We start from the raw sequence: 10,542 nt of genomic DNA on the forward strand, positions 1-10,542 counted from the left end.
GATTATTTCACCATTTGTTAAATCAGACAAACTAAGCATAGGTTCTCTCCCGTAAATACTGTTCTGCAAGCTTTACCTCAAAGATCTCCTTGAACAACTGCAACGCTAAGACTGAACAGTTTTCAGATCCTCCCAAAGGCTGGCTTGACCAATGAACTAGCGCAACAGCTGGATCTGAAGCTTTAGCAGTCGTTCCGAGCTTATTATTGCCAGATGCAAGCACACCAGCTTGGTCTAATACCATTTGCCGCAGAACACGACGCAGAGCAGTCACAGAACAAAAAGCAAGAAGCAATTCTAAAACCTGCAAAAAAAAAAAAAAAAAAATTCAGGCTGCAATTGTGATATTTTTCAGTCCAGTATTTGATTTTGCTAAGTGTGTCAATCAAATCCTTTAGTGTAATGTTACAACTGTAGCATGTCACTTTTTTTTTAGTCACTATAATAACCTATTATCTGTAAGCTTTCTTCTTAAAAAAAAACAGCTCACAAATCCATACCTAGAGAGGTGTAAATTTGACTGACAAGTTGAAATGCATCCTACATATGTATAATAGTAAAATAATGCATCTTTCTCTAGAGATCAGGGCTCTACTATGGGCAGAGTGCTGCAGTTGCATTGCTACATTAAGTCTCTTATCAAGGAGAAAATAGCTTTTTTCTTAAAACAAAAAACATCTCTTTTCAAGCTTCAGTGCATGAAGTTTGTGCGAGTTTGTACGCAGAGCATTGATTAACACCTTTCAAACAAGCAACATGGTAAAGGAAATACTAACAATATACATGAAACCCAAACAGAGGTTGGATTAAAAGAAAACATCTCCAGTAGATTATTTAAAAGGTTTTATAATTTTTTTTTTTTTTTTTTTTTTTTATTAAAATTGCATACTTTTGAAACTGAATCCGGATCTTTTCCATGAAGAAGGCCCAGCACTTGGTAGAGGCAGGAACTGAAGTGCTCATACCTACAATATATATATGGGAAGATATTTTTTCAGATGATGCAATATAAATGATATTTCTTCCTAAATCTATACCCAAAATGTTTGAGGAGAAATTTCCACCTGGTAAGATAATCAGCAATTTTAGGGTTTTTCAGGAGATCCATCAGCAAATCCACAGAATATTTTCTCGTTAAAGTTCCATCTCCATTTACAAGAATGTTAAAAATTAACTGAAAGGTCTGATGGATGTTCCTAGCATGGAAAATCTGAAATGAAAATTTAAAACAGCTCAGAACAGTATAGAATGATTACAAGACACAATGAGCTTCAATTTAAAGAAGTATTACCAGTAAACGAAGGCAAATATGAATTGATTTCCTAATTTGTAAAAATATATATAAAAAAACCAGATGATTTAACTGGAAAATGTATCTGATGGCCAACCAAATAGGCTTTATCTGCAAAATATTTTGTACATTTGCCCAGTAAGTCAGTGGTAACAACAAGCCAGGCAATTCCTGACTCAGGATGGTTTTTCTTGGTAGTTTGGCTTTGCTGGGGAAACCCTACAGTGGCTCTGCAACTTGATACGAAAATCATTCCCAGACTTAAAATTACTGGGGGGGGGGGGGGGGGGAAATCACTTCAACAAGCTTACACCAACCTGACTTTGTAGCAACCCACCCAAGCCTTTTGTACACAAAGATTATTTGGTACTGTGGAAGTTTCTGAGGGGAGGAGGAGGGAAGTTATACCTGTGTGATGCTTGACCTTATAAGAATTGGTCTACTGTTTTGGTGGGGTATTCTTACTATGAACACTGCGTTTCTACGTTTATTTTCTATATGAATACATTTAGTGTCTACTTCAGAATCTTCTTATACAGGTCCAGGACAGTCAGATTTTCCCATTACATAGCTTGTAAGTTGACACTTAACAATACATTTAATAAAACCAGAATACACCAAAGCAAAACAGGCTTACCTTTTCACCAACTTCCTCATTTAAAGTGAGACTTGAAAGCAGAGAGAAGCGCAAACACCACCACAGTTAAACTACTATGGGCTAAAAAATTAATTAGGGTACGATTAGAAACTCTTCAAATGACTCTAGGGAGAACAAGAGAAAATATTGTAACATATGCACAACTATTATGCTGCAAATAAGTAGAAGCTTTAGATATTCCTGTTATTTTCTGTGACAAAATGGAGCAATCCTATTCAGGCTGATGCAATACTGGCACATGTTAATCGGGTGCTCATAATTGAGCGCCCCACTCCCTTAACGCGGCCAATCCACCTCTCCCGGCGCCTGATTTAATATTTAAGTCGGGGTGGTGTGGTAGAAAGGAGGCGCTAGGGAAAATTGTTCGCCCCCAGCACCTCCTTGGCAGCAGGCAGCCAGTTAGGAAAACCAGAAGTTTATGAGCTTCTGGTTTTCCTAATCTGTGCACAGCCACGGGTTAGGAAAGATATTAAGTCAGAGGAACTGGGCTCCTCCAGAATTAACACCTGTTTTGGGCAGGCGTTAAGTTTTGCGGGTTAAAATGTGTGCTTCGGGCACACATTTTATTTGTTATGTTTCGGGGGGAGGAAACAGGTAATAGCCTCTATCGATATGAATTTATATGTGTATGAGTGCTGTTACCTGTGTGGTTTTGGATGTGCTAACCCCCGTTTTGCATCGGGGGTTAAGGACACGCATCTAAAATGCACGGCAAATCGTGTGTGTTGAGCTGTGTGCTGTGGTTAGCGCTCGGTATTGCATCGGCCTGATTATCCAGAATGACTGGAGAGTACCAAAGACAGCTACAGCGAAGAGCAGGACATGCTTACTATAGGTCAATATTTAATATTTAAGACCTGGCTGTTCAAAAAAGCATTCCCGGACACTGATTAACCCCTGCAGCCTGTTGAACTACCTCCCATTGTAAAAATGTTAATTTAATGTAAATATCTTTATCTAATGTTATCCTCTCCCTTTCTTCTCTACTCCCAGTTCTAGTACCTTGTTATTTGTAACTGCTTCCTCCTCACTAATAGGTTACTCATTTGTTCTTTGTACACCCCTGTTCTATGTAAACCGGCATGATGTGATTGTATCATGAATGCCGGTATATAAAAATTTTAAATAAATAAATAAATAAAATAAATATTTCCTTTATATGCAGCCTTTTCTTTCTCAAATGCTTTTAAGCAGCTGTAGTTGCCAGCACCTTACGCTCTCATGCTAATTTGATTACTTGAGTATTACAGTAACAAAGACGTTGGTATCTGGGTTGTGCAGGGATTGAAATGTCATTTCTGAAACTCCTGCCAACATATTTGGTAATTTACAACCAGAGAATAGGACAGCGTTTCCCAGCCCTCTCCTGGAGGCACACCTAGCCAGTCAGGTTTTGCCTCAATGAATGTGTTTTAAGACAGATTTCCATACACTTTGTCTCCAATGTATGCAAATCTCTCTCATGCATATTCATTATCCTGAAAACTAGACCAGTTAAGCGTGCCTCCAGGAGAGGGCTGGGAAACACTGGAATAGGAGAAGATGCACTTCCCTGTGCACAGTCTTTAAGCATTAGCAGTTTAAGCTTGCTACACTTTTAATTTTGTACTTGCTGATTATTGCTAATTTCATATATAGAAAGTCGCATTGTCTATTAAATAGTCTTAATGGTTTTATTACTGAACAAGCATTAAAGAAAATGACAACAGTTTATGAGGGCTGCCCTCGGGTCTTATTCACACAACTCAAACTGCCCCTTGTATGAATGACAAACTGTACTGCTCAAACTCCACTGCACTCTAACACTTATAGGACTTCATCACATATTTCATGGAAAGATAGGCAGTTCTACACTAAGAATTGGGCATTTATCATCTTTAATATTTAATGTAAAAAATGTATATATCATACAGAAAACAAAAAAAAAAAATATCTTACTGAAGATTTAACATAAGCCTGGACAGAAAGGTTGTGCCGAGAAAGGTTTGCCAGGAGTCCCAGACATGGCATGGTTATCTCATCTTCCGTCGACTGACTTGAAAGAAAGAAAAAAAGACATTTAAAATTTTTTAGGCATTGCATCAAATCCAGCAACAACCATTTTTAACGAATTACTATGCTTTGCCCTCAAACATTTCTTCCTAATCCTCTAATCCCCCACCCAATCTATTGTTTAAAAAAAATATTGTATTTTTTTAAATAATAAAATTGCAGCAAGACAGTCTGAAAACTGGAACAAACAGATTCATGTTGATGACGAAGGATTGTTTCAATGCAGGGAACCTAGTGCAGAAAACCAGACAATATCTGCGAGGTCAGCAGTTACACAACAGCAGGTCACCACTAACATTTGTGATGGCAGCAGATAAAGTGCACTGCATATAAGCCAGACTCATCATGCACCTCTTTGGAATTTATCCTCTTTTTCCATTACATCACAGGCTACAAAGTCTCTTACGATCCCATATTTAAGAAATATCATGTTCACCAAATGGCTCAGTTAGATTTTAGCATTTACGTTTCAAATCTTTTTATTAAACATTTCCAACCATTTCCATGAAACAGTCACTCGGTGGTGAGGCGTTTCTGCACACCACTGTTAGAAACTAACATAGAACAATTAACATTGTTCATTGGATAACCCCCATTCCGTTTCATTAACCTCCCCACCCAAAAAAATCCTAACCCCTCCGAACCATCCCCTTCCCGAAGAACAAGCATTCCAAGTATCCAGGCTATCGCTGTTCTCTTAAACACTCAACCCTTTGTGACATATCATTTATAATCAGCCATACAGTGTGACTGCTTGTAAGATCTCTCTCCTTGTCCTTCTCCTTTGTACACTATAGCCTTGGGAAGAAAGCAAACAGGATCCCCCTTTTTAGTACAACCCCAGTACTCCTCCCCTCCATGTCAATTCACAAAGCTTTGTAATAAACTAGTTTTTTCCCCCTTTATGGGAAAAATCCTTATAAAACAGCATTCCTAACTCCATTCACAGGAGCATAGAGGTTTCAGAGATCATGGATTTAAAAATACTATAAAACATTTTACTTACATATGCTGCATTAGAAATGTAATTAATTCTTCAATCTTGCCACTAGCCTGGAAGACTCTGACATTATAGGTCAACCTCTGCAGTAGGTGAATACTCTAAAATAAATTCCACTTTGTTAGATATAGAGAGATTATATTGGAAATCTTGCTGGTGTTGAATACTTTTTCTATGCATGTCATCCCTTGAAAAGGGGCCTTTGTTTTCAGTTTATTAAAACCAACAAAACAGTAGTGGAAAAAAATGACTTTTTCCCCTCGCTGATTTTCTCCTGTTTTTATTGGTTATAACTAAATAATAATTGATAAATACATTTCTGGGGAAAATAAGAAAAAAAAATCCCTACCCATGAGCTATGGGTCCAATCTTTATTAAATACAAACAAAACACACACAAACACCAATCTTACTATTTAAAAAAAAAATTACAATTTATTGTAGAGTTCTTTTACATATTTTACACATCAGTGTTGCCCAGACAAAAGTGAAACCGCATCGCTGGAACACCCCCAGCTCCACCTTTCAGCCTGATACTGTAAAACCGCGGGAGAGCGGACGAACGCCCGCTCTCCCGGCGCACGCACCGGCCCTTTGCCGGTGCGAGCTATCCAGTATGCAAATTAGGCGACGTGGTGCAAACGAGGGAAAGGAGGCGCTAGGGACACTAGCGCGTCCCTAGCGCCTCCTTTTGGCCTGGAGCGGCGGCTGTCAGCGGGTTTGACAGCCGACGCTCAATTTTGCCGGCGTCGGTTCTCGAGCCCGCTGACAGCCACAGGCTCGGAAACCGGACGCCGGCAAAATTGAGCGTCCGGTTTTCGGCCCGACAGCCGCGGGCCGAATTCAAATTTTATTTTATTTTTTTTTTTTAACTTTTGGGGACCTCCGACTTAATATCGCTATGATATTAAGTCGGAGGGTGCACAGAAAAGCAGTTTTTACTGCTTTTCTGTGCACTTTCCTGGCGACAGAAGAAATTAGCGCCGACCTTTGGGTCGGCGCTAATTTCTTAGAGTAAAATGTGCGGCTTGGCTGCACATTTTACTTACTGGATCCCGCGCGCATACCTAATAGGGCCCTCAACATGCATTTGCATGTTGAGGGCGCTATTAGGTGCCGCGGGTGGGCCGCGTGTTTTCCTCCCCTTACTGAATAAGGGGTAAGGGAAAACACGCGTCCAGAGCAGGCTGACAGTGCGCTCCGACGGAGCACACTTTACTGTATCGACCTGAGTGTGGGTAAATTTTGTGCGGGCAACAAGTTGACTGGAGAAAACATTTTCCCAAGGAGTAGCAGGAAATATTCAAATTTCTAGCTAACTTCAAAACTTAGCAAACATATCCTTCGAATATTGACCTCAACAATTGTCTGTTCCTCTGTACCTGTAACAGTACTGGATCGTTCAGACTAGCACTATTTCGGTGAACCACTCCTGACAACACACTTGTGAGATTGTAAGTAGTGTGAAGAGCTTCTCTGGTATCATTATCTACAGCTAGAAATAAGGAAAATAACAAAAGGTTATACCATACTGAGGTACTTTCTAGAGTATATATTGCAAACAAATGCTTTGATTATTGTTTGAAAGGCAACACTGCAAAATTTAAATTGAATTAACTTTTTTGTTTTGTACATTGTTTAATGTACAACAGTGTGCATAATGAAGTACACCTATCCCAAACAAAAAAAAGATGATGAAAGGAAATAACAATCACATTTATTAACAATCATTTTTATCCAACGCTTTAACTGCATGATGCTTGAAAACTGGTCATCAGATTAGAGCTAATAAGAATGTCAGCTAATGTCCACTGCTGCCCAAGTCCTGCTTTAATAAGTTTGCATGTTTCGTCTTTGTTTTGAGTTGGCTGATTTGTTTCAAAACGGCCTTTCAATTGTTATTCACATTTTGACTTATTTACAAATTTAACCACCAGGGAAGAAACCGGGGATTGTAACTGGTCCTATGTTAGCATTTATTTCCCAGGCTCAGAAATTGCACACAAAATAAGTTACCTAAATGAGCCAACAGTGAAATAGCCTTCAGAGATATGGAAGGGTTAGTATTTGGATCCTCGATAAGTTCCACAAGGCTGCTCAAACATTCACTTGGCAAGATTTCTTTTGACGAAAAGATTCTGGTCAGTTTCAGCCCAAAGATAACCTAGAAACAAGATAAAGTGAAAACCGACCCCTTACATTAGGTATAGCATTAGGATCATCAATGGGGAAAACTGACTTTCTCCAGTTTCATTAACTGTTTCGACAATTCCCTGCCACGAATGGAGCAAATTGCCAATATATACATTTCAGGTTCATATTTTCTATGGATTTAATTTTCTTTTAAAATGTCGTTTGAAACGAATAGCAATCGTTGCTGGCTCAACCATACTGTAAATGAGATCGTTCAAAGCGGAATTATAGGAAAGCGCACTTTTCGTAAATCCCTTATGAGACAAATCGGGTTTTGCAGAAAATGCATCCGATATAAAACTACTTTTCTTCTGCAAACGTGGCTCACCTGATGACTCTTAACAAAAAGCTTCACGTATTAGTCTAAGGAAAGAAAGTAGGCAACCTATTGCTTTATGCTCTAGAATGAAGAACAAAGCAGCAAAGTTACTTTTTTATTTCTTTTTTAATAAAGAGAGGTTCTTGCCGGCCAGGTCGCCCCCTCCCCTCACCTCTAACTGGCGCTGGAGCTGCAGCGTGTTGCCCTCGGCCTTGTTGATCTTATACTGGCTCAGCGCCAGCAGCAGCGCCTTCAGACAGCTCGTAGCCTCCATGGTCGCTCCGCCGCTTCCCGGAGGAGGACTCCTGGCAGCAGCACTAATACCGCCTCAGCCGCTGTCGGAGCCGCAGACATTCATTAACGGGCTCTCCGGGCCCTCGCGAGAGGGTGCTGCGGTCACTTCATAAACGCTTTCTGTCTTTCTAGATCTTCAGATTTCGGATTTCGCGCTTTCCACCATCTTTTCCTCCCTCCCCCCCAGTGTCTTGGGACAATATGACGTCAGAGCGCGCACGATGCGCATTGACGTCAAGTTCCTCCACTCCGGTTACGTCGTGCGTGAGTTTGTTGCTCGTTTCGGAGGTTCAGCCAATGGTTTCTCCCCCGTGTGATCTTTGAGGCAGGCTGTTGGATGGTTGATTTCAACCTGGCCGGTCTGTAGCCTGCGGTGATAGGAGGGCAAGATAGTGACGTTTAGCACTGTAAATGCTCAGGGTGTTGGCAGCCGCCAGCTGTTTGCGGAGGAGGGTTTAAAATCCAGCGACGTCGAAGAAAACACTTCCACAAAGCACCGTCATAAGCATCTTGAATACTTTAAAAGGCAGGGACAAAGCTAGTGCCCGTTATGAGTCGGTCCCAGCAACGAGGAGGCATATCTGGTATCCTATTGGGCAGAGGCGTAATGAGAGTCTCCAGCACCCGGGGACCAATGCATTTGTGTGGTCTCCCATGCACACAAACACACCCCTTTCTGCCCCACCATCGCATCAGTAGCACACACCCAGACACACGTTCCATTCCCTCTCCTCCAATCACACGCACACGCTGGCTGCACTCTCTCTACACACACACATGCGGGCAGGCTCTGGCGCCAGCTCCAGTCCCTCTCCTTCGGTTAGGTCGCAGGCTTCCTCCTCTTCTGCCACCGGGCAGGATGGACTCCCCCGGCAGCCGCAGGTCTCCTCCTCCTCTTCTGCTGTCGGGTGGCAAAAGGCACCTCTGATGGCCTCAAAGTCTTTTCTTCTTTGGGTGGCATAGGAACCGCTGCCCTCAGGGCTGGATTTAGGCATGGACACTAAATTCTGAATGTGCCCAAAACTAGGACTCCATCTGTTGCTCTGCTTTCCAGAGAGCAGGGTGGGAATAAACCCCTTGCCCTAAGTCCTCTGCCTATGGGTGCCATCATCTTAAATTGGGCCCTGTTTGTACTCTGATGCAGTAAGCAAATGGGAATTTAAAAAAGTGTGCCAACTTGAAACTGTGCTCTCTTCCTTTTGCATAGATTGAGTGCACATTTTAACCTGGGAAGAAGAGTGATTTATGCATAAATTGTTTTATATGCAGAAAGCAGGATTTGTACACAGAAATTATGCTTTGTGCGCAAATCAGGTTTTCTGCCTAGAAGCCCAGTACCAAGAACTCCAGGTTCAGTCCCATGGATTATCCTTTTAGGTAAGGATAATCTGATCATCTGTAGCTAACTGGTATTATACAGATCCACAACCCAGGCCAGTACAGGGGTGATATCCAGTCTGTGCAAGTCTGCTTGATCCCAGTCAACAGCAGGTCTCCTAGCTGTCTGCTCTTGGCTTGTGGAGATTCTGTATCCTATACAACTCCCTCACTCCTCGTCAGTTGGTACACAGCAGCTGACATGGAGTTAGAGAAGGCTGCAAGTAGGCAGAGGTGCATAATCATGAGGCTGCATACTGGACAAGTAAATGGATCCTGTTAGTAGCTGAACCTGTCCCTATAATCTACTAGAGCTAAGTGGCCCCTATTCTATGGACCCATTACTTATGCTACTACATAGGGGTAGATCATTTGTAGGTCTAATCTGGCAGCATGTACATATGGCAGAGAAAGACACAAGTGATGAAGGGGCCTTGTGTGGCAGGCTCTAGGTCTACTTACTAGAATAGGTTATTCAAATAAGTACTAAAGTTGGCATATGTCTCTAAAAACATAAGGATGCTGGCAGGCCTACAGCCACCCCCCACCCTCAGCTATCATCACACTGACACAAAACACTGATAGCTGCTATGAGGGTGCCAGAGGTCCTCCCACTTCCTTACAACCCTGCATCCCCAAATTCAGTGGACATCATCTAACCCCCCACCCCCCAGAAACAGACTCAACCTCCCTGCCAGCTGAATTTCTTCCAAACAGCCCCCCCCCCCCCCAAATACCAGAACAAATAGTCCTACTTCAATTCCTGGGTAGGAGAACATCAGATATCAAGGGAGGGGGCTGGTATACACTACAGGCAGATATGTACTCATCCGGCAAAGTGCTCCAGGAAATCTGTATTCACACACTGCCATTTTTCACACAGACCCCCTCTCAATTCAGTTGATAAACAGTGTCATGCCAAGGTGGAATATTAGGTTACAAAGCGTGATGCCGTTTGCTCCCCATCTTACACATTTACATAACAGAGGCATCCATCAAAAAGAGTGGAAGAACAGGCTTGCTTGTTTCACAATCCAGTCAGTGTGCACTAAATGTGTGCACATACAGTGCATGCTGTGTTGTGGTAAGGAAGGGAACAACGAGCCCTACATCACCCCCAGACACAGAGGCTAGCGCAGCATGTCACTCACACATTCTCACATATGTAGCCTGTCATTATTTGGTACAGACTATCTCCAGCACTTAGGTTACCTGCCCAGTCCCAATTGTGATGTTGCCAAGCAAGACGGCAAGCTATTTACACTATGTTGCCAGTCCTACATGAACACTATTGTGAGACATGGTAGTTTTAGATTCACTAGCAGTCAGAAAAATTAGGCATGCCACATGTCTTTGGTG

General features: G+C 42.0%; 1 protein-coding gene across 1 annotated transcript in view; it reads right to left on the reverse strand.

Moving 5' to 3' along the window:
• CIP2A (cell proliferation regulating inhibitor of protein phosphatase 2A) overlaps positions 1–8,376 on the reverse strand; it is a 61,267-nt gene extending 52,891 nt beyond the window's left edge. The window contains 10 exon segments of the mRNA XM_029578272.1: positions 77–304; positions 890–965; positions 1,065–1,210; positions 1,929–1,973; positions 1,975–2,041; positions 3,868–3,984; positions 5,008–5,102; positions 6,383–6,495; positions 7,017–7,164; positions 7,685–8,376. Coding sequence (XP_029434132.1) covers positions 77–304; positions 890–965; positions 1,065–1,210; positions 1,929–1,973; positions 1,975–2,041; positions 3,868–3,984; positions 5,008–5,102; positions 6,383–6,495; positions 7,017–7,164; positions 7,685–7,786 — 1,137 coding nt within the window. The 5' untranslated portion in view covers positions 7,787–8,376.
• Positions 8,377–10,542: the final 2,166 nt, after the last annotated feature.

This window comes from Rhinatrema bivittatum, chromosome 15 (genome assembly GCF_901001135.1).
Source record: "Rhinatrema bivittatum chromosome 15, aRhiBiv1.1, whole genome shotgun sequence".
Classification (NCBI taxonomy): domain Eukaryota; kingdom Metazoa; phylum Chordata; class Amphibia; order Gymnophiona; family Rhinatrematidae; genus Rhinatrema; species Rhinatrema bivittatum.